The sequence below is a fragment of the Armigeres subalbatus genome, unplaced genomic scaffold (assembly GCF_024139115.2).
Source record: "Armigeres subalbatus isolate Guangzhou_Male unplaced genomic scaffold, GZ_Asu_2 Contig120, whole genome shotgun sequence".
Lineage (NCBI taxonomy): Eukaryota > Metazoa > Arthropoda > Insecta > Diptera > Culicidae > Armigeres > Armigeres subalbatus.
Window position 1 is genome coordinate 88603 of NW_026941957.1, and position 25522 is coordinate 114124.

General features: G+C 39.5%; 1 protein-coding gene across 1 annotated transcript in view; it reads left to right on the forward strand.

The window, feature by feature from the left end:
• The first annotated feature begins 6996 nt into the window (after window positions 1-6996).
• The window catches only part of LOC134202372 (TP53-binding protein 1-like), a 41665-nt gene continuing 23139 nt past the window's right edge, over window positions 6997-25522 (forward strand). The window contains 3 exon segments of the mRNA XM_062677383.1: window positions 6997-7566; window positions 23086-24343; window positions 24959-25522. Of these exon segments, the coding sequence (XP_062533367.1) occupies window positions 7521-7566; window positions 23086-24343; window positions 24959-25522 (1868 nt within the window). The 5' untranslated portion in view covers window positions 6997-7520.

A 25522-nucleotide genomic window follows, 5' to 3' on the forward strand; every position in this document is an offset into this window, starting at 1 on the left:
CCCAATCGCAAACAAAAAATTACACGCTTAAATGGAATTAGTTTTCCACGGAGTAAAAAAAAATTTAATATAAAAACTTTTTTTTAATTATTTTAATTGTTGCAGAGATGCGAATTTTTTAAGATCTGAAATATAATTTATATATAAAAAAATAAAAAATAAAAAATTTTCTCAACAGTGGAAACTATTGTTATTTTATAGTTTTCGTTGTTGCATCATTATTACAAATACTTCAAACATTCACTTATTTTTTTCAGATTTTCGTCTTTAAAAATGGATTTTTGATCAACGAAATAGACTTATTTAAAATTTGGCAAAAGTTTAATTAACATAAGCGAACTATAACAATATTATGGAATGATTGGTGACATTTGGGTTTATTGTTCTTTTGATGTAAATACAATATAGATGTTTTTCAACCGTAAGTAATCTACATTAAATGAACAGTCGATTATATTGGTCACCATACAATCTATAATATTCCAATGGATTAAACCATACAAGGTACTGTAAATTTTTATCCGGGATAGCACTAACAATATAGCGCAATGGCGCTATAAATGAACTAACGAAGCTTTTAGGCAACTTCTGTATCTTTGAAGATTACACAACGTTTAAGTAAACCTTATACTGCTTCTTTTAATAGCTTATCAGTATGGAACGTCAAAACCGCAATGTTTACATTTGATTTTTGTTGCCGGAGCTGTGTATGAGCTATTGATTTCTGTAATGCAGCTACAAAGGTATTCACCTGCTCTTATAGCAACTGACAAAGCGCTGTCATTAATGCTAGCAGATAGTGTAAGAGAACAAGCCATTTAGAAGCGATATTGCTGTTGACGGCTACTGTTAAACGATTAGCAACAGAGTAGCATCTATATAGATCGAGAAAATGTTGCCTAAAAACAATTTCAGCGATTGATGATGCATAAAAGTGATAAAAGTTAGCCCACAGAACATGCTGACAGATGTTTGAATAATGGTTGAAATAATGCTGAAAGCATAATGTTTAAGCTTATGTGCTGAAAGCAGCATGTAGGCCTTTTTCTAACGTTTATACAGCATGAATCTGAAAATTGCGTTAGTTAAACAATCTATAGGGTATGCGAAGAAGCACATCCATAATTTTCTTTGTTATTTACATATGTCAAAGTGACGGTGATGACAGAGCAGCGGCCATCGAATCAGGAGATCAGGAGTTCGAATCTAGGTAGCAACAAAATTGATATTTGAGTTTTCACAAAAAAAGCCTTAAATAAACTCCGAAATTTACTCTCCTCTCAAATAATATTTAATCAAATTGAATTCAGTGGCTGTATAAAACTTATTAAACAGATTTAAAAAATCTGAATAAGCGCCATTAAAGCGAATGGTTTAATAAAGATTGAGAAAAAAATGTGTAACATGCTGTAAAGTAGTTGTGCAGGCACGTCAAAAACAGCTGAATAGATTCGCCAGATTTGCTGGTAAAAGCATTGAATAGAAGTTCTTGATCATAAGTATAGCACACATATTCAGCTTGAAGCCGTATAGACGAGTTGAAATAACATTTACATTGACAATAAATGTTAGTTGGGCTTACTTACTTTACTTATGGATCCTGTTCACCTCTGGTGGATCCCACAAGGGATGCCAGAGGGAGTGTTAGGTCGAATGACTCGAGTAGTATGTGTCAGCGCGAACTGAATGAAAGAGGTGAGCAGTCTCACATGGTACGATAAAGGTGGGCATACAAGTTAGTCCCACATGGCATGAGAAGGGTGGGCACACAAGTCAGACCCATAGGAGCGTTAGCGTGTGTGCAAGCATGGAGTGCATGAGCATGAATCAAGGGTTTGGGTGGGCATACAAGTTGGACCCACATGGCATGAGAAGGGTGGGCACACAAGTTAGACCCACACGGCATGACAGAGGTGCAACAGAGTATGTAGGGTGTGTTTGAGGGTGCGATAGAGCGAGCACCCAAGTCAGTCTCGCATGGGACGGGTGCCTGTGTGAGCGAGAATGAGCGAGTACGTTTAGTACTGCCATCCCCCAGAAGTAGTACTGGGAGGTAGTTCCTGGGGGAAACGATGGTGGAGCCCAAGGGAGTTTAGTCGGTATTACCGGTATGGTCGAGTCCGACACTCCAGTACACTTCCGTGTGGTAGTTTGGCAACTACAATGCACGTGGACTGGGTTAGTGTGTAAATGCATTCTCCCTTGTAAAAAAAAAAACACCGGTGGTGCAAAGGGCCGACTTGAAAGATCTCCATCCTGTGCGTTGCCCGGCTATCGCTTTAACCTGTTGCCAGGTTAGATTTCGGTCGACTTCTTTTATTTCTTTATAGAGGCTTCGCTGCCATGAGCCTCTGGGTCTGCCTCTGCTGCGATGTCCCGCTGGGTTCTAGTCTAATGTTTGTTTACAGATTTCGTTTCCGTTCTTACGTAGAGTGTGGCCGACCCAGCCCCACTTCCGATCCCGAATTTCTGTTGCTATCGGCCTCTGGTGACAATGACGATGGAGCTCGTTGTTTGAGATCCAGTTGTGTGGCCACCAGGCCCGAATTATATACCGCAGGCATCTGTTAATGAACACCTGCAGCCGTTGAGTGTTCTCCACTGATACACACCATGTTTCGCTAGCGTATAACAGCACAGATTTCACGTTAGAGTTGAAAATTTGTATTTTGGTGCGTTCACTTATCTGCCTGTTTTTCCAGATATTTCTTAAACTAGCAAAGGCCGCCCTTGCTTTCTTGATTCGTGCGTCTATGTCGATCTTGGTACCGCCGTCTGACGCCATTTGGCTACCAAGATATTGGAAGCTTTCAACATTCTCCACTGGTTGCCCGGCTACTGTGAAACTAGAAGGAGTCACCGTGTTTAGATCCAACGATTTGGTTTTGTTGACGTTGATGACTAAACCTGCCGAGGAGGAGCGCTCGGCAAGGTCGTTGAGCTTACTCTGCATATCAGAGCGTCGTTGCGCGAGGAGTGCAACGTCATCAGCCAATTCGAAGTCGTTTAAGTGCTCCATGGTTATAGGCTGCCATAACAGCCCGCGGTTTGGTTCACGGTCAATCGCATCTACCAGAATCTCATCGATTACGATGAGGAACAGTAACGGTGATAGAATACATCCTTGCCTCACACCAGCTACGACCCGAATAGGGTCTGACGGCACTCCATTGTGCAGCACTCTACACGAAAAAGCCTCGTACTGTGCTTCGATGAGTCCGATGATTTTCTCAGGAACCCCCTTGCGTCTCAGAGCGCCCCACATATTCTCGTGATTGAGACGGTCGAAAGCTTTTCCTAGTCAATGAATACCAAGTAAAGGGACTCTTGGAATTCGTTGACCTGCTCCAGAATGATGCGGAGCGTGACAATATGGTCCACACAGGATCTTCCGGCACGGAATCCGGCTTGCTGCCGCCGGAGAGTCGCATCGATCTTCTTCTGAATCCGGGCTAGGATAATTTTGCACAGAACTTTGAGAACGGTACACAGCAACATAATGCCTCGCCAGTTATCGCATACAGTCAGGTCACCCTTTTTGGGCACCTTCACTAAGATACCTTGCATCCAGTCGACCGGGAAAGTTGCGGTGTCCCAGATATTTCGAAATAAACGATGCAGTAGTTGAGCGGATGTCATGGGGTCAGCTTTGAGCATCTCGGCTGATATGCGGTCGACCCCTGGGGCTTTATTCGATTTCATGCTTTGGATGGCTGTTTGAATCTCTAGCAGTGATGGAGCTTCGGTATTGACGCGTGTTATACGTCGGATCCTAGGCAGATCATGCCGAGGTGGTGATGGCCTGGCTGGCACTTGAAAAAGTTGTTCGAAGTGCTCGCACCAGCGTTTCAGCTGGTCAGTTGGGTCGGTCAATAACTGATCATTCTCGTCCTTCACAGGCATCGTTGCATTCATCTTCGCCCCGCTTAAGCGTCGTGAGGTATCGTAGAGGAGGCGAATGTCCCCGGTTGCGGTGGCTCTCTCTCCTTCGTCGGCCAGAGAGTCTGCCCAAGCTCGCTTGTCCCGTCGACATGAGCGTTTTGCTTCCTTCTCAAGAGCCGCGTATCGTTGACGGGCTAAGACTTTGGCTCCTCTGGTTTTCGATCGATCTATCGCGGCTTTGGCTTCTCTTCGCTCCTCTATCTTCCTCCAGGTCTCATCGGTGATCCATTGTTTTCTCTGGGTGCGCAGTTCGCCCAGATTGTTCTCGCTGGTGGCGATGAAGGCATTCTTGATGGCGGTCCATTGGTCTTCCACGCAACCACCTTCCGGAATATCTGCAGCACGCGTATCCAGTTCTTCAACGAAGGACCGTTTCACCGTGGCATCTTCCAGTCGGCGTGTGTCGTCCAACTCTTTTCTCCTGCCGACGAATCCGCGCAATGCGCAGGTGTATTTCGCCGATGAGGAGGTGATGATCATACGCGATATCGGCACTACGTTTATTCCGTCTTCAAGAAGGCTCCGTTTCCATTTTCGGCTGATGCAGATGTGGTCGATTTGATTTTCTGTAAAGCCGTCACGGGAGACCCACGTGACCTTGTGAACCGGTCGATGAGAGAAGAGCGATCCCCCGATCACCATGTCGTTATTAACACAAAATTCTGCGACCATCTCTCTGTTTTCGCTCATTTCTCCGAGACCATGGCGTCCCATAATGCGCTCATGGTTCGAGTTGTCGGATCCGATCTTCGCATTGAAGCCCAAACAGATCTTGATATCACCCTTCGGAATTCTATCTACGACGGCATTGAGTTGACTGTAGAAGTTCGCTTTGTCTTGCAGATCGGCAGCATCGGTTGGCGCATAACATTGGATTATAGTAAGGTTTCGGAGCCGTGTTCTAAATCTGGCAACGATTATCCTTTCACTTATAGGTTCCCACTTCATTAGCGCAGAGTGTGCCTGAGCGCTTAGTAGGAAGCCAACTCCGCGATGCCGGGGAGCGTGTTCACCTCGTAAACCAGAGTATAGCAGAACTTGTCCCGACGGCATACTGTGTTCTCCAAAGTTTGGCCAACGGACTTCACTCAGTCCCAGGATCTCATGCTTCATGCGGCGTGCCTCATTGGCAAGTTGTGCCAATTTACCCTGCTGGGCTAGGGTTAAAACGTTCCATGTTCCTATTCGTGTCCATTGATGTTTCGGGGACAGTAGGTTGTTGGTCCAAGGTTCCCTATCCACCGGGATGGGGCTGCCATCTTAGGTATAGCTTCCGGGGAATAGCATTTCATACTCAGCCGCTGGATGCCAGAACAGACGCTGTTGGAGCCGCACCTCCTTGGTGGAAAGGCGCTCGATCAGTCGAGTCAAATTTGTTTAAAGTCCCACCCAACACCAGGACTAGGCTAGTGCGGTTTGAGCGGCACACGGCCGCTTTGATAGGGTCTGGTTGGGGACACATGCAGCTTTTCATAGAAGTTCAACAGAGCCCACTGTCGAACCCCACCACATCGTAGGCAGACCCCACAGGACGCACCCTCTCACTCTAGCTGAGGTCAGAAGGACAACAGTGCCCAGGCTGCACTACCAGCTAAGTACGCAACCCTTAGCTGGCGGTCAATTGTCATCGGAAGACCCGTGGGAGCGTGAGTATTGGAACTTGTGAGGACCAGAGCTATGTTAGGCGCCCCTTCCCGGATGTCAACTCACCATTTCGCAGCCCGGCGTAGACCACTGCAATTGGAAACTCGGTTCGTGGAACTGCAAATCTCTCAACTTCATCGGGAGCACACGCATACTCGCAGATGTGCTCAAGGACTGTGGATTCGGCATCGTAGCGCTGCAGGAGGTTTGTTGGAAGGGATCAATGGTGCGAAACGGTTAGAGGTAATCATACCATCTACCAGAGCTGCGGCAACACACACGAGCTGGGAACAGCTTTCATCTTGGCATTATCACTAAAATAAAAGTGCAATACAAATAGACAAAACACAATACATAAACTAGATTACTTCTACTCGCGAAAGTAAAACAAATTGTTTATTCGATGAAACTTTTCTTAAAATCTATCTCAATACCTCTCAACCTCGTCCGACGGTTCTCAATGCTCGATTGGCTTACAATGGCCGCTTTCGCATATCTCTCATTAAAGGATCCCTACTGGAGACTATAGTCCTGGTAAAAAACTTCGCTTATATTGCGCTTTTTGCACTTTATAAGAGTTCTGCGAGATTTTTTTTCTCACAGTCATCTTTTTCTCACACTCAATACACTCAAAAAAGTTTGATTTTCCGTGTATAATATTTGTGTGTGAGTGCTCAATCTGAAAACAAATAGACGTCAAATCATGGCGGGAATCGATTTAGTGTACACGCTTACATATGACTAACGAGTAATGGGTTATAAATGGGTAAATTTCAGTAACAAAAATCGATCAACCCGAAATGAGAGTGGGTGTGAGAAAAAGAAGCGGGCAAATCACAATCTACACATAACTCTTCAAATTGGTGAAATCGGCAATAAGTCTTGGTGAAAGATCTCTGTGAATTGTCAATCTAAACGTTATCATGCACTATGGTCAATGGGAAAACGAAAATTTCCGTGTAGGTCTATTTCAAAATTGGGTGAAAAGAACTAACTTTTGAGCACTTTGTTTCTTCCGTGTACACCTCTCAAAAAAGATAACGGCCTATTTCGTAACACGTCTCTGCAAGAAAATTCCAACAACTAGCGGCACCGATCAAGATTCGCACATCAGACGTCCATCTTGGATGGCGGCTTGGAAACAGTGATGGCAAATATTTTCCAGTGAAATTATTTAGGTCGTATTAAAAATATTAAATTGAAATTTATCAACTCCTAATAGTTTTGCCATTTTTTACATCATTTTCTTATTAATTAAACTCGTAAACAAATAATAGTTGATCTGCAAAGTAGTTGAGATAATTATTCTTTTTAGTAAGGGCTATAAGAATATTAGAGTAGGAACTTATTATGCCTATGAAAAGGTAACGCTTCCATCGCTTTTCACCGTTTCGAGCTGTCGATTTTTTGCCAAACGTCCGCTCTTGGCAACGCTGGCTCGCGTGCATTAAAAAGTACAGCGACTCGATCGGGCTCGGCGAAACGGAAATTGGTCGTGTTTTTCGCGTATAATCAGCCTCAAACTGGTGGAAAACTGTAGAATCGTTCGTTACGCGTTCGATGAAAGTGAAAAGTGCCCATTCAAAGCGGAATTTGTAGGTGAAAAGTGTGCGGGAAAGTTTTCGCGATCACAACTTCGACGACGACGAAGAAGAGGAGCTGCTGCTGGACATCTTTCTCTTTTGTTGGTTGGGATTTGCTGCTTTCGGGTGAGACGGTGGAGTGGGTGAAGTAAAGCGGTGGAGGAAGAGTGTGGCAACGGAGAAGGCATCAAAAGCAACGCACTGTGTTGGCCAGCGAGTGTATAAAGTGGAAACGGGACGAACGGCCACCGGGAGTAAGTGAGACGGCAACACGCGGCGGCAGCGGCATTACACGGAGGAAAGTAGCAAAGGGAAGGCGAAAAGTTGTGTAGAGCGTTTTAGCGGAGAAAAATGGAAGCGGAATCAAACCTGGCGGAGGTCGCTGTCTCCAATAATGGTGAGTACCGATAGGAAGAGCTTCAGTACTTGGGTGCATTTGATTGAGTTTTTTATTTGGGCTGCAAACTCGGATGTAAATCTTTTCGAAAGTCCAGTTTGGATAAGGATGAAATCGGGTTGTGGGTGAAGTGGGGGTCAACAGGTAATATTTTTTCAGCAAACACCTTTTCTACATCGGTGAGCATTTTTCTTGTTCTTCGATGTAGCAGAGCAAGAGTCAGCTTCTGCAGAAATCATGACAGATGAGTTTGTGTGCGGTTTGGCATTCTCTACTCATCTTGGCGACTTGGGATGTTCTTTTCTATGAAATAAGTTTTGTATTATAATGCAAATATTAAGTGAACACAATTTTTTGACACTACATACATGAGAGTGTAAACTGGAATCAGTTTGTAGTCGGTTTTTTATGCGTGAATTTTGGGTCGTTTTTTACGTGATGTTTTATGTTAATTTTGTAACTAAGTCTTGGCATGTTTTTGTCTACGCGGCACCGCAAAAATCTTTGACTCGGTAAATTTACATTTAGGGTTTGTAAAATTTGTTCTAGTGATATTTAAATCGGAACAAATGCAAGATTCTTATTTTGGTAAAATAATAAAATCATCAGATTTTTTTAATCAAGGGTTCAGTACCATACACGACCCCATATAAGTTGGACAAAGTACCGTTCCGGATGGTTTATACTCGGAAATTTACCAATCAACTGATTGATAATTTCCTATCTAAATGCTGCTGTTTTTAACTCCAATGTTGATGATCATTTATAGGAAATTGTTGCCTACCTCACGGCTTAAGAACCAAAGATTTCCGCTAGTTTTGCCAATTTTAATTTTTAATAGTTAGACATTATTTATCAATAGTTTCAAATAATCATAATAATGCTGGATAGGTTTTGAATCGATTGCTATTAAAATCTAAAATATCCATCGTAGAATGTAAGTTCTACTAACTTTCAAAATCTTAGATAATTTCGTAACGCTTTTTAGAATACTAAATAGGGTAAAAAGCCCAATAATGGACTCTTCCAGCAATATCTCCCCTTTTTGATACATAATGGCCATCTGGCATAAAGGCCATTTAACATGATTTGTATAAGGTATTTTATGAGACGTTTCGCGGCGGCCCGATTATTTACATTCAATGTTTTGTTTTGGTATGATTCTGCGTGAACATTCCGTTAGGCCCAAACACAAAATAAATTTCTAACGTTTCACTTTTAATTCATGTTTTCTTCAGCATTTTATGCTTAGAATGCTAGTGTATGAATTGCCCTGTCCATGGATAAGGGGCTTGACGTTGATATTTCAAGTGTCTTAAAAAGATTTTTATTTTATTTTTATTTTTGTTGTTTAATAGAGTGCTTTTTTCAAACAAATGTTAAGTTCAACACTAAATTAAAAAATTAGGATATTTTTCCATTTTTTATATCTCTTTCACAAGAATATCGTTATTTTAATGGTAATGGTTTGAAAATAAGCTCCGTAGAGAAACTTTTATCACATCTTACTTAAATAAGGTCAACAGTTATACCAAACACTTGAGGTACCATGCCTCCAAGTTAACTAATGGTTAGTGTCGCACGATCTAACAACAACTGCCTATTGGTAAATTTGGAGGTGCCAGCAGGGCTCAGTAGGGGTCTAACTAACATAACTCTAATACTAACAAGACCCTGAAACAAACGCTTATCCAAATAGCATACATCTATTTATACTTATAGTAGTAGCTAACAATAATTCATTTTGTACCCGTATAGCTGAAGTAGAATTTTAGTAGTGAAAAGTAGAATTTGTAGATTTACTAATTTGGCATTGGAGATAGTGAATGTATCTATTATATCTTCTCGATAATCTTTTTATTTTAGTCTCTCTAGCTGCATGGATCAACGCAAAAAAAAACTGTTTCTCTCTTCCTTCTATTAGGTTAGTTAGAAAAATTAGCGGATATATAGGGGACATGACTTAGTGTTTCGTTTCTCGTATTAAGACAAATTCGCTGACCTTTACCTTATAATAAAATAAATGACCGATAGTAAAATAAATGACTGAAATTTAAAGATATCAAATAAAAAATAAAAAACGAAAATAAATACATGACCATCGGTGGACAGAAAGACAAGAGACAGAGTTCTGTTTAGAATAGTTAAATGCGACCATTGCACTCACGAGAGAGAGAATAACTAGTACCACTATTAATGCTGCAAGACTAATAACTTGACCACTTACGGAAATGAGGATAGACCATATGATACGTTGAATATTGTATACCCTGAATCTGAATAACTGAATTTTAGACCTCATTTTTTTAATAAATAATAAAGGTTTGAATATTAGAAAAGGGAATAGAACTTGACCAAAAAAAGCAATTACGGAACAACTGGACAGAAATTTTGTATAATGATCACTATTAGACTACTGAAACTTTAACATATGACATAACTGTGACTGATAGGATACAATTAACTCGACGACGTATTGACAAACATCCGATGCTCAACCGTGTTAAAGTAAGGGAAGCTCTTCAATGTGTCCATTTATTACAATAGTACTTAAATTAATCTATTTTGAAACTACCCTACCAGAATGATATCATTACATCTTTATTCGAAATTGTTACTTGGGAATGGCAACAGTACCACCCGTTGTCAACATAGACTACTATTAGGTATTGAATGTCGGCTCCAAGTAACTAATAATTAAATTTACATGTTAACTACTTATTCAGAAAACATCTATGTACATGTTGAGCTTCCATTATTTGTTCGGTTTATAATTGACAGACTGTAGATAGAAAGAATAATGTATCGGTATGATCACAATACAAACCCAGGCCGCAGTGACCTAGTGAGCAACATAGCTTGAGTCGTCTGCTAGTATTGTGTATCACATGGAGAGCCCAGCCGAGATACCAGTCTATTAAGACTACACCGGGCAAACTTCCAAAAAAAAAAAAAAAAAAAAGAATGCTAGTGTATGAATTAACCAGCAACACGTATTGGAAATCGTATGAAAAGCTTGGTTCTCAAGCTCTAGAAACCGAAAAGTAGAATAGATAGAATTGATGACCCAGACCCATTGAAATGTTCAGCGCGAAATAACCAAACAAACGGGCTCCCACTAATTGTCAAAGTAGATAAACACGAGAAAAACAGCTGTTTTGATCTGTCTCATAAAATGCCTTATACGGTATCAAATTGAAGGCCGTTTGGCCCTGTCCATGGATAAGGGGCTTGACGTTGATATTTCAAGTGTCTTAAAAAGATTTTTATTTTATTTTTATTTTTGTTGTTTAATAGAGTGCTTTTTTCAAACAAAGGTTAAGTTCAAAACTAAATTTAAAAAAATAGGATATTTTTCCATTTTTTATATCTCTTTCACAAGAATATCGTTATTTAAATGGTAATGGTTTGAAAATAAGCTCCGTAGAGAAACTTTTATCACATCTTACTTAAATAAGGTCAACAGTTATACCAAACACTTGAGGTACCATGCCTCCAAGTTAACTAATGGTTAGTGTCGCACGATCTAACAACAACTGCCTATTGGTAAATTTGGAGGTGCCGGCAGGGCTCAGTAGGGGTCTAACTAACATAACTCTAATACTAACAAGACCCTGAAACAAACGCTTATCCAAATAGCATCCATCTATTTATACTTGTAGTAGTAGCTAACAATAATTCATGTTGTACCCGTATAGCTGAAGTAGAATTTTAGTAGTGAAAAGTAGAATTTGTAGATTTACTAATTTGGCATTGGAGATAGTGAATGTATCTATTATATCTTCTCGATAATCTTTTTATTTTAGTCTCTCTAGCTGCATGGATCAACGCAAAAAAAACTGTTTCTCTCTTCCTTCTATTAGGTTAGTTAGAAAAATTAGCGGATATATAGGGGACATGACATAGTGTTTCTCGTATTAAGACAAATTCGCTGACCTTTACCTTATAATAAAATAAATGACCGATAGTAAAATTAATGACTGAAATTTAATGATATCAAATAAATAGCAGAGACAGAGTTCTGTTTAGAATAGTTAATTGAGACCATTGCACTCACAAGATAGAGAATAACTAGTACCACTATTATTGCTACAAGACTAATAACTTGACCACTTACGGAAATGAGGATAGACCATATGATGCGTTGAATATTGTATACCCTGAATCTGAATAACTGAATTTTAGACCTCATTATTTTAATAAATAATAAAGGTTTGAATATTAGAAAGGGAATAGAACTTGACCAAAAAAACAATTACGGAACAACTGGACAGAAATTTTTGTATAATGATCACTATTAGACTACTGAAACTTTAACATATGACATTGCTGTGACTGATAGGATACAATTAACTCGACGACGTATTGACAAACATCCGATACTCAACCATTTATTACAATAGTACTTAAATTAATCTATTTTGAAACTACCCTACCAGAATGATATCATTACATCTTTATTCGAAATTGTTACTTGGAAATGGCAACAGTACCACCGTTGTCAACATAGACTGCTGTTAGGTATTGGATGTCGGCTCCAAGTAACTAATAATTAAATTTACATGTTAACTACTTAATCAGAAAACATCTATGTACATGTTGAGCTTCCATTATTTGTTCGGTTTATAATTGACAGACTGTAGATAGAAAGAATAATGTATCAGTATGATCACAATACAAACCCAGGCCGCAGTGACCTAGTGAGCAACATAGCTTGAGTCGTCTGCTAGTATTGGGTATCACATGGAGAGCCCAGCCGAGATACCAGTCTATTAAGACTACAGCTGGTCAACTTTCGAAAAAAAAAAAAAAAAAAATTGAAGGCCGTTTGGCACAATTATGACCTTTTGGCATTAATAGTATGCGGTGTCAAATTGAGGGCTGTTTAACATAAGGGCCATTTGGCATCATATAAGTTGATCAATTAATAGCCATTTGGCACAATTCACATCATATTTGAATTGCTGTATTACGGTAAAGCGCCCATAATAAAGATTGTACAACAATTTGCGGCATTGGTGTACTACATCGCAATCAGTATAATTGCGCAGTATTCCATTCATTTGTATCATTTGGCGGTACCGTGACCTGCCCTAATTCCGCGCATCGCCTAATACCGTGGTTTTCATAAAAAATCAGAACCTGGTTATCATGGACATCGTTTTATTTGGTGAAATGTTCAAACATATTATGTTTGAACATTTCACCAAATGTGATGTCCATGATAGCCAGGTTATGATTTTTTATGAAAACCACGGTATTAGGCGATGCGCGGAATTAGGGCAGGTCACGGTATATAGGAGAACGTTTCGCCACTTCATCTCATAGCTCCTATTTCCATCCCATCAAAAACGAAGAAATGGAAAGGAATTTAGTTTGTTTCTTATTTTTGTGATTTTTTTCAGCAGTGAGCACGCATGTTGATGAAAAGCAGCGACGAATTTGATGCTATATTTCTTTGTTTAGCGATGAGATGGATATGATACAGTGATATTGAGATCGGAACATTTCCCCTACCATTCCGCAGTTAGTATTGTAGGCTGCTGACAATGTGATACACCGCTCGCCTGTTGTAATGTTTCCAAAAGCGCATTTGCACAAAATTCCACGCGGCGTTCCATATTCGAAAGAAACAAACGCACCTTAGCAAACGCCGCAATGTTATCTCCCCATAAGAATCGACTATACTGGTAGTAAAAAAGGCGGTGCGTCGTTTCCATGGGGACAGCCGCGTGTAATTTTTGGCAATTGCGTGAATACGCGGTTAACCGTTTTGCGGCCAATACCCGAGCAAATGCGAGTATTCAAAGAAGGCAAAATTTGGCCTTATACCGGGCAAATGCAAGCAATAAAAGAAAGGAAAATAATACATTTTTGCCTTATATCAGACTCTACTGCAAAACCGTACATAGAGCAATATTGTGAATATATCCTGCTGAAAACGTATTTCTTCCAATTCACTTTATCATCTTTTCGTTTTCGTTCATTTCATTTAGGGTAAGACGGTATAATGCGCCCCACCTGGCCAAAACGCCCCCCTTTGATTTCTAGAAAACTATAACTGATTAAGGGTCAAAACCAGTTGGTACCTATAAGTATTTGTAAACCCATCATACTATGTGAATGTGGAAGTATTTTTGTATTACACAATGAAAATAATAGCAAAATACAAAAAGTTACAGTTTGATGTAACTTTTCATGTTTGTTTGCTCAACATTCTGGAGCGACTCTGGCATACTGTCCGCAAAACTTGCACTGGAACACTCAAATGGGCAACAAAATTACTTTTCTCAGTGATTAATATGATATAAAATTGCTTCCATCTTCAAAAATGTAACGATTTTCGAAAACATGTTTCACTGGCCAAAACGCCCCAGTGTAGGCAGGACGATATGCCCTTACCAACTGGACACAAGCGCAGCGAGCCTACAGTAGTTGCTTCCAAATTGTATGGAAAATATTGAAATGTAATTCACACCTACTTGAACGGACCTATGTTGGTTTTTTAATGTCAAACGCATAAGGATTTGTAGCCTTTTTATTATGGGATTGATAAAATACCAATGAAGGGCTATTAAACGTCTTTGGTTGAGGTGGGGCGTATTGCCCAGGCACTTTTTAAAATTCATTTTTTCACGACTTTTCAAAAAAGCTTTATTACGTGTTATCTGTAATATTTTTATATGACTACTCACGGGCAATGCATTTGCGACTTCCTGGACTACCAAACAGATAACACTGAACCAACAATTTGACGCCACAATGCACGGTTCGAGGCCGCATCTCTCCATCCTCGGATACGCCCCACGCTCGCCAAGTCGTTTTGCACCTGGTCTGCCCATCTCGCTCGCTGCGCCCCACGCCGTCTCGTACCTGCCGGATCGGAAGCGAACACCATCTTTGCAGGGTTGCTGTCCGGCATTCTTGCAACATGTCCTGCCCATCGTACCCTTCCGGCTTTAGCTACCTTCTGGATACTGGGTTCGCCGTAGAGTTGGGCGAGCTCATGGTTCATTCTTCGCCGCCACACACCGTCTTCTTGCACACCGCCAAAGATGGTCCTAAGCACCCGTCTCTCGAATACTCCGAGTGCTTGCAAGTCCTCCTCGAGCATTGTCCATGTTTCATGTCCGTAGAGGACAACCGGTCTTATAAGCGTCTTGTACATGACACATTTGGTGCGGTGGCGAATCTTTTTCGACCGCAGTTTCTTCTGGAGCCCGACTTCCACAGATGATGCGCCTTCGTATTTCACGACTTCGTTTTCACTACCTATAATTTGCCCTTCTTTGAAACGCGAGCAATGGATTTTCGAACCGACTATTTGTTGATAGCAAAGCTTTTATTATTTTTCATGTAATTTATTCTTTTTTATTGCATGTGCAGTTCTTTGACTTTCAGCTTTTTATTTAATCATCAACCTTGATGCAAAATGTCTTGTTTTCAAGATTAGATTAACGACTTTGAATTTGATATTGCAAATGAATTATGCCAAACGGCCTCCAATTTGACATCGCATACAAATTATGCCAAGTGGCCTTTATGCCAAACGGCCTTCAATTTGACATCGCATATAAATTATGCCAAACGGCTGTCAATTTAACACCGCATACAAATTATGCCAATCGGCCCTTGTAGTAGCTGGAATTAGCCTTCCAATGTTTGTTTACAAAATAAGTTACGCCCAAATCGCGAATTGACCTTCCAAAACAGTTGCTACGTTCAATTTGGGTTGACAAGCCAGGCTTATTGTACCTATGCATTCCGCGCGCACAATTAGGAACTGTGAAACTGAAAGCCGATTTTCATCATATTAAAGCAACAAATGATCTGCTTTTGCACTTCGCTTCAAAAAAATGAGTCCAAATCTTTTTTTTTTTTTTGCTCAAATTCGAGAAAAAATTGTTTATGTGCGTTTTAGTGCTGCTGCTAATGGAGGCCATTTTTTTTTGACATTTTCAATTTTACCGATTTTGTTTTTCTTCATATTGTCGTTATCAACGCTAATTTATTGCTTCATTATGTGCCCACGACAACAATAAATTCCCAACTTTTTGATGAAATGTAAGTAAATATAATAATAAGAGCAAAGAAAATTTTAAAAAATGTTTTAGTGTCAAAGTGCGCAGAATTACAAGCCGCGCAGAATAAGGTACGCTCACGGTATAGAGCCATTGAAGAAGAAGTTCAGACTACGACTGGAGATGTCTCTACAGTACAGCTCGTCTCCTTTCAGCTCGGTTCATGGCTGCACGTCATCAATCACGAAGTCTACGATGGATCCGCAAATCATCTTCCACCTGGTTCCACCTTGCTCGCTACGAATTAAACCTTTTTGTGCCCGTCGCATAGCTATCGAGACCCCTTTTCAGCTGGTTATCGTCCGACATTCCGGATACGTGCCGGCCCACCGTATTAGTCGGATTTTCGTGGTGTGAACGAAGGATGATTCTTCCAGCAGCTGATACAACTCGTGATTCATTCGCCTCCTCCGGTCAAATAAACGTTTCGTAGATAGTACGGAGACGAACCGTTTTCAATCGGAGCGTCTTGTGGGGACCAGTATTTTGCGCTCAATAATGGCGGTCTAGTGAGTTCCAAAGTACTTTTTGTCATTTAAGATGTAGAAAATATTTACATATTTTGATTAATGGTCGGCATATAGTCTAAGTCACTAGCCCTTTAACCAGCGGCATGATGACAGTCAGCCGCGAACAGAAGAAGAAGAAGAAGAAGATCAATGTAGACTTTGATCTTTAAAAAATATTGGCACTCATCATAATTCCTAAAAACAAACGTCTAACATTTTTAATGAGAATTTATTATTTTCTTATTTCATCTGTTCCGTTCTTCTGAATATTTCAATTGTTTTCTAGGTGAAAACCTCGGTAAAAACCCACGTCATATCAACCTTGTTGCAGTGGACTGTATAAAAGCTTTTGATCGGTGCTCGTGAGTGTATAGAAATAGAGTAGGGGGCAACCCGGGGCAAGATGGTCACCTTAAGCGTTTTGGACAATTACATGGTTGAAAAACAACTAAATCAAACGTTTATCGTACGCAAGATGTAATATAGATTGCCTTCAACAAAACTACATCGATATTGATATGAATTATATGATGAAAGTGCCCTTCCCTCGGATATGTGATCTTACGCCATTAGCACTGATATGGCAACCAAAGACATATCCTGTCGTGGTGGTATCACATGTTGACAATTTTTGTTTGGTGCCGCGTTACATATCTGGCATTGACGCACTAATTTACGGCATTTGCATGGGATCCAACGGATCTCGTGTATTGGAGCCTTGAATGGTAGTGCAGTCAGGCAGAGGCTTTTTTCATCAGTGATAATGATGTGAGTTCTCTTCTTTTCGGCAATACCCTGTCCATGGATAAGGGGCTTGACGTTGATATTTCAAGTGTCTGTATTTTATTTTAATTTTTGTTGTTTATTAGAGTTATATAGAGTGCTTTTTTCAAACAAAGGTTAAGTTCAACACTAAATTAAAAAATTAAGATATTTTTCCATTTTTTATATCTCCTTCACAAGAATATCGTTATTTTAATGGTAATGATTTGAAAATAAGCTCCGTAGAGAAACTTTTATCACATCTTACTTAAATAAGGTCAACAGTTATACCAAACACTTGAGGTACCATGCCTCCAAGTTAACTAATGGTTAGTGTCGCACGATCTAACAACAACTGCCTATTGGTAAATTTGGAGGTGCCGGCAGGGCTCAGTAGGGGTCTAACTAACATAACTCTAATACTAACAAGACCCTGAAACAAACGCTTATCCAAATAGCATACATCTATTTATACTTGTAGTAGTAGCTAACAATAATTCATTTTGGACCCGTATACTGCCGTCATACGTATGTTTGTCCCATGTTTGCTGGGATTCCCTAAATACATGGGACAGTTATGCGTATAACGGCAGTATAGCTGAAGTAGAATTTTAGTAGTGAAAAGTAGAATTTGTAGATTTACTAATTTGGCATTGGAGATAGTGAATGTATCTATTATATCTTCTCGATAATCTTTTTATTTTAGTCTCTCTAGCTGCATGGATCAACGCAAAAAAACTGTTTCTCTCTTCCTTCTATTAGGTAAATTAGCGGATATATAGGGGACATGACTTAGTGTTTCTCGTATTAAGACAAATTCGCTGACCTTTACCTTATAATAAAATAAATGACCGATAGTAAAATAAATGACTGAAATTTAATGATATCAAATAAATAATAAAAAACGAAAATAAATACATGACCATCGGTGGACAGAAAGACAAGAGACAGAGTTCTGTTTAGAATAGTTAATTGAGACCATTGCACTCACAAGATAGAGAATAACTAGTACCACTATTATTGCTACAAGACTAATAACTTGACCACTTACGGAAATGAGGATAGACCATATGATGCGTTCATCCACTATTATATTGAATATTGTATACCCTGAATCTGAGGGAATAGGGAATAGAACTTGACCAAAAAAAGCAATTACGGAACAACTGGACAGAAATTTTGTATAATGATCACTATTAGACTACTGAAACTTTAACATATGACATTACTGTGACTGATAGGATACAATTAACTCGACGACGTATTGACAAACATCCGATACTCAACCGTGTTAAAATAAGGGAAGCTCTTCAATGTGTCCATTTATTACAATAGTACTTAAATTAATCTATTTTGAAACTACCCTACCAGAATGATATCATTACATCTTTATTCGAAATTGTTACTTGGAAATGGCAACAGTACCACCCGTTGTCAACATAGACTGCTGTTAGGTATTGGATGTCGGCTCCAAGTAACTAATAATTAAATTTACATGTTAACTACTTATTCAGAAAACATCTATGTACATGTTGAGCTTCCATTATTTGTTCGGTTTATAATTGACAGACTGTAGATAGAAAGAATAATGTATCGGTATGATCACAATACAAACCCAGGCCGCAGTGACCTAGTGAGCAACATAGCTTGAGTCGTCTGCTAGTATTGTGTATCACATGGAGAGCCCAGCCGAGATACCAGTCTATTAAGACTACAACTGGTCAACTCTCGAAAAAAAAAAAAAAAAAAAAAAAAAGAGTTCTCTTCTTTTCGGCAATACTTTTCTGGGTCCTTCCAGAAACCACGTGGTCATTTATGAGGGGAGGGGGGGTGGAAAATGACCACGATGAGCCGCATGGGGGGAGGGGGGTGATGCTCTTTTTTTACATGAAAAGCTTTTGGTGAATAACAATAGCGGTGTAAAAAATACAAATCATTAAATCATTAAACGCAAAGCGCATCTTAGGGCCGATGCCCACGTAGCGTCTTTTGAACTCAGCGTTAAAAAGGTGTGCATCGAGAAAAACCGGTAACGCAGCGTCGGTCGCAACGGCGATTTATATCTGCGTTATTTGACCATCTTAGCCTTAGATCCTATTTCCATAAAAAATTAACAAAAAAAAACAGGTTGCGATTCAGTCTCAATTTCCACTCACCGATGTTTGATGTTTGTTTTTAACTTTTAGCTGCTTTTTAAATGGGCTGTACTGTCGTGAATCGCATATCTGTCCCATCTTTGCTGGGTTTCCTATTCATATGGGACAAATATGCGATTCACGACAGTGTAGCCCAATTAGTGAACGGTTGCTGTAATTATTTATCTTTTTCAAACGACTGTTCTCGTATTAATGCAGTAATGTGTAATTGGGAAAAGCCCACTTGAACCAGTGTCATTTTGCTGAGTTCGAGAAAAAAAAACCAAGACAAATTAGCTTAGAAAATTAGGTAAAATCTAAAACTTGATTCAAAACTACTCATATAACAACATCAAATAGGAAGCCAGTGACATTCAAAGAGACTGGCTGCTAAACTCAAACTAAGCACATCATGCGATCTATCGTTGCCTTGACCAACCATGTCAATGAGTTTATCCGGAAATCCATATAGTACTATCACTGGGTTCGATTCCCGGTCCGATCTAGGAAATTTTCGGGTTGGAAATTGGGCATGAAAGTATCACCGTGTTAACCCCATGAAATACAAATACAAAAATTACAATATGGCTTAGAAACCTCATAGCACAAAACAGATAAGTATCATAGAACAAACTGAAAATTTCAAAGTATAGGCTCTTTGTACATCAACAATAGTGCAGGGCTGGTAGCGAGTCACTTTTTAGTGACTTGGTCACTATTTTGAGCCTAGTCACTAAAAAGTCACTATTTGCATCCAAAAGTCACTAAAGTCACTATTTTTCGTAAAATGGTCACTAAAGTCACTATTTTCGCCGTTTGTAAAAAAAGTTCAAAATAAAAATCATTTGTACCTACCATTATCATCAATTAAATCAAATGTAAATCTGTTAGCAAAATATATAAAGTTTGAGAAATTACACCAAAAAAGCTTCAAGTGAATTGTGGAAATCGCCAGGTTGCTTGCAATTCATGTAAACTATAATCTTCTTCTCCATGAATAAAGATTGTTAAAATACGAAGTGTTGAGAACAAAAGTCCTGGAACCAGGGTTTTTAATTAAAAAACGACTGTGCGTAAATACCCTAAGGTGACTGAAATTCAGGATCCAATAATAGTCTCGTAAACGAAAATTGAAAAGCAAGATATGTCAGAAGTAATTGTGCACTGAGGAAACTGGACGTACGAATTTCAATCAAACGCTTTATGGAAGTTTGCAACAAGAAATCAAAAGACTGTCTTATGAAAGATGATTTAAATTAAAAAAAAGCAATGTGCGGCAGCGTGGGATCGTCGGGATCGAGAGGCCTGTGCAGACCACATAGCGAAGTTTGTACAATATAAAGCGCAGGATTGTTACGACTACGCAGAATTCGCAGTTTTTTTCAATTTCTTTTAAAAAATCCTAGAAATTTCCACAAGGTTTTCCACAGAAATTCAACTTCTGTTGAAATTTCTGAAAAAAAATCTTCAGAATGGATGGAACACCATGGATCACATTTTACGAAACTTAAACAACGTTGTAAGATTCTGAATTATTTCTCTCTGGATATAAATCCAAATAATTTTCATATTTTTATATGAATTCAACTAATTTGTATACAGAAGTTTTGTTCGAAAAACAAATTAACATTATTTTATTACCTAATTTTTACGTAAGTAAGCTTATGAACAACAATTACAACAAAGCTGCAACCATCATTTTCTCTATGAAACGTTGGTTATAGAAATAATTTTGACTGCTTCATTCTTGTTTGCTTAGTTAGAACGTTGGTGAACAGGACCATCCAGAATAGATGTGATACTAATGGATATTTTCTTTGTTCTTTTTCAATGTGGTAAAATCATGTAGAAAATCAGTCATATTATATGAAACGTACTGAAAGAGAACACGTTCTGTAAATTGTGGTAACAAAAATGATATTTCGCGCATAGTTGGCGCGAATTGAATTTCATGTCGCGGGGAATTGTCGCGTATTTGATTTTAGTTGGCGCGGATTTTGCGCCGGTCGAAACTTAGGTATGGTAAAATTCATGTTATATCTGAGTTCTGGTTAAATTTTTAGTCAAATAGGTTCACGCGCAACCGAGACCAGAAGCTCAAAAAATGACAAATGGGCACTGTATGCATTTTAATTTCTTATTATTAAAAATGTTATTAATAATTATTAAAAATTGTATTTAAAAAATGTCTTCATAATTTTGAATTCTTAAAGTTTTTTGAAACAATTTGTGCTGATAAAGACTAATAAACTTTGTGATTCCAAATAATTCTTTGTCTAGTAATGAATTAGATCATTTTATTGCTTTTTTATCGAAGAACCGCTAATTTTGCAACGTGCCAACACAAATGTTCACACGTCTAACTGCATAGAAATTAGCGAAAGCACAATCAAATGAGTTTGTTTATTGTCTTTATTAAGCAGATTTTCAGCCCTAGGCTGGCTCGTCTCCAGAGACAATCAAATACATCGTTCTTGCACTCTTTCACACTTTTTTGCAGCTCATCCAATTATCCATAAATGGTCAAACTGGTGGGAATATATTCTAGTGAGACAATATTTTTAAACGGTAGTAAAAGACTGCGCAAAATTTGCTATACATAGGGGAGCAGACGGCTTTGGCAGGTTTTGTTCTATTATTGGCAGGGGGGTTTTTGTCGACCGAATTTTATAAAATTTGGACACAATATTCTTTGATATGCAAATAACGTTTGGGCCAAATTTGAGCATAATCAGTCATAAAAAACCCCCTGCCAATAATAGAACAAAACCTGCCAAAGCCGTCATTACCCCTATATCATTCTGCCGTTTTCATACACAAGCTGCAGTTCCACGGAAAAATCTTCAAAATCGTTGTTGAAATTTTAAACTTGGTTTAGTATGCTCCCGCGACGCTGGGTAAATACCATTAAGTGGTGTGTCACGGAATAAGGTTTACCATGGTCATATTGCTAGCCTCTAGTTAACCCAATAGATACCTTCCTAAATATCCAACTTTGTGATACTATGAGGGTGTTGCCAAGTCGGTTGCCTCTTGCTAAGCTCCATCCTCTCCCTAGTTACGGTGAAGATGGGCACGGCCAGCAGTAGTAATGCTCATGCTTTTGTAATTTTTGTCTTTTCTTGATTTCTGATAGCATTCTAGATAAGCATTTCAAAAGAAAAACATGATATCACTAGTTTACAATGTACTACGAGTTACACAGTTACAATGCAAATGCAACTCAGCTCACTACCTAGTTAATACTTCATACAAAAGTCACTATTTGGTCACTTTTTCTGCATCTGGAAGTCACTATTTGGTCACTTTTTTCGTCATCGTTGGTCACTAAGTCACTATTTTAAACGGCATTTATCGCTACCAGCCCTGATAGTGCTGTCCAATGAGCTGCTAGTTCTCGTCCTGCTTGTTCTTTTTTGTCAACAAATGGGCATGAGCAGGACAGGGAGAAACTTCGAGCTACTTCAAGCTCTCATTGGACAGCACTAATAATAGACGAACGGCGATCCCGTATATCCAAGGTGGAAGACATGAGCTCCTGCTCTGTCTTATGCTCGTTGTTTAATAAAGCTTGCCTTCCACCGCTATGTTCGCTTTCAAAATCATGGAAGGATCACATTCCACGTCAAAGATGCCTATATGTTATGTGCTCGTAATTTAGAACTGTGAAAGTGCTTAGAGAACACTAAGCTGCGAGGCGGTAATGTCCCAGTGGACGATGTATTCCCAATAAGAAGACATCTCCAATGATCCACCTTATTTTCAATAAATATTTGTGTGAAAAGTTTTCTGAAATATTCTGGCAGAAAAAATGGGAATTTGAAAATCAATTGTGTCACATAGAACCGTTTTTTCAGATACCTAATTAGGAAATAGAGACTGTGTTTAAGACGCCTTTTCTTACAAATGTTACAAATGTTGATAGCATCAACTTGGTACTACCAGTGATTATATTCCATTTGTTAGAATTTCCTGCTTAACACTGATACTTGTCGGAGCATAAATAACTTTTTTGTTTTTCATTTTCAACAGGTGCAACTTCCGGAGAACCACAAGATCCAACTGTTCTGAAAGAGAAATTGGCGGACGAATTGAAATCGGCCGCTTCTCTCAAAGGAGGCGGAGATGGGCCAGCATTGGATGTTCCGCTGGAAAAGGATGATCTGTTGGAACGATTGGAGAAGATTGAAACCGATTCTAGCGAAGCAGTAAATAAACCAGCCGGTGGCGGAACTGCCGCATCAGTAAACGATGCCGACATGGAAAACGATGACCTCATCCAGAGGTTGGAGGCCATAGAAAAAGGCGAGGAAGAAGCTGCCAGTGATGCCACTGTCGAACAGAAGAAGCAAGAAGCAGCTGCCGGTGCAACTGAGGCTTCTGGTACAAATCACCAAAATGGCTTGGATAAAGATAATGAGGAGCAATTGCTGCAGGACGACGACTCGCGAGAAAAAGAGGGTGAAACAATGGAGGTGGATTCCGTTGACGACAAGAAAGATGAAGTTTCTTCGACGGCACCTACATCGAATGGTGCTTCGAGCTTAGAGCAAACAGAATCCCCTACAAGCTCGATAAAGCGTCGTCACTCGCAGGATGAAGAATCACAGACCACCGAACCATCTTCAAAGAAGGTTCATGTTGACGAGGAAGTTGATTCTGCTAAACAGTTGGATGCCAACGAAGAGAAATCGGACGAAAAGGCTGTTGAACCATCAGCAACGGAAACAAAAGAAGAAGTAGTCAAAGATGCAGTCGACAAGGTGGAAGAATCTACTAAACCTGAGGAAGTGGTTGAAGAGTCGACTGCGGTTCAAAAAGAAACAAAACAACCAGAAATTGTCGAGTCTGTAGATGACATAGAAAAAGAATCGGAACAAACAGTCACCGATGATACCACTTTACCTGATGAAAAGCATTTGGAGGAAAAGAGTTCACCCGAAGTAAAGTCGAACGAAAAGGAAGATGTAGTAAAGGCAGCAGAAGTTTCGAAAAGTGGCAAAGACACCGAGCCAGACACAAAAGAAGTAGAGAATACTACAGCTGCTGAGAAAAAGGAAAGTGGTGAATCTTCTGCCACACCACTGGCAGAGTGTTCCGAGGCAACGGTCGAATCAGAGAAACCCTTGGAACCGGAAACTAAATCCGATGCAGACAAGAAACAGGAAGAAACTAACGCTAAGGAAATAGTAGAAAGCGTGTCAGAGGAAAAATCTGCTGAGTCAAAGCTGAGTGGTGGATCGGTTACGGCGGTTGTCGGCGAAGAGCAGGAAAAAAATGAAGATGCCAAGTAAGTTTCCAGCAATCATCGGTTAATGCCTAGGCTAGAATAAAGCCTGTTCACGTTATATCTCGGACACCCATCTTCTAACGCAAATTTTGAAAAAATCACAAACCACTGACACGATCCATTTTCATAACAGATGAATCTCTACACTTTGTGTGATGCTTTCAGCATGCTTCAGCTCTCATCCAAATTGATGAAATGGCGACAATTTACTTGGACATTATCTAAGTGTCCGAAATTTAACGTGGACAGGCCTTAAATACTATTCTTATTTTTTCTAAACCCATATCCTAATATAGTTGTAGTATTATCTGATCTATGACTGATTCCGGATCGGACGTTGTTGCTATCCTTCTTTCTATTCTACTGGAAAATCAATTTTATTGTCGTTTGTTCCATTCCATTTGTTCCAACAATTTTATTGTTGCTGAGATTCTCTCTAACAGGTTCCTAGTTTCAGTTTGAAAAATAACTGGGAAAGATATTTTGATTACCATGAAATATTCTGCCTTGGTTGGAACACTATTCCTATTTGTAAGAATTCGAGGCCTAAAAATTAGCATTCATATCATCGGTTTTACTAACTTATTTAACTTATTTAAATCTATTTTCCCACAGGGAAACAGTTGTTAAGTTAGCAGAAGAACCTACTACATCGGATCCGGTAACGGAAAATCCTAAATCATCTGAGGAATCACAATCAGTTCCAGAATCATTGACTGAACAGCCAACAAAAGAAGCTGAATCCAAAGGTGAAACCGATCCTGATACTGAGCCGAACACCGAATCACCACTAGAAGAACAACCGACAAGTTCTTCTCCAGCTGTTGTCGAAGAAAGATCCGATGAAGCCATAAGTTCATCATCTGAACAAAAAGAAGAACAGGTAGTTCCGTCTTCTACTGAAGTTGATTCAGCGGTTCCCGAACAAATCGCCCAAAAACCTAGCGAAATTGAGACTGTCACAAGTTCAGACGAAAAACCTCCAGCAGAGCCCACTATATCGCAGGCCGTTGATTCAACACCGGAGGTTGATGCTACCTCCGCTGAAGCGAGCAAACCTGCCGAAGACGATGAACCAATGGAAGTTGATAGTGAACCTGTTGTCGGAGAATCATCACAAGTTGATGCTTCAGAGCCACCATGCACCAAGAAAGAAGCATATGAATGCACCGACAAAGT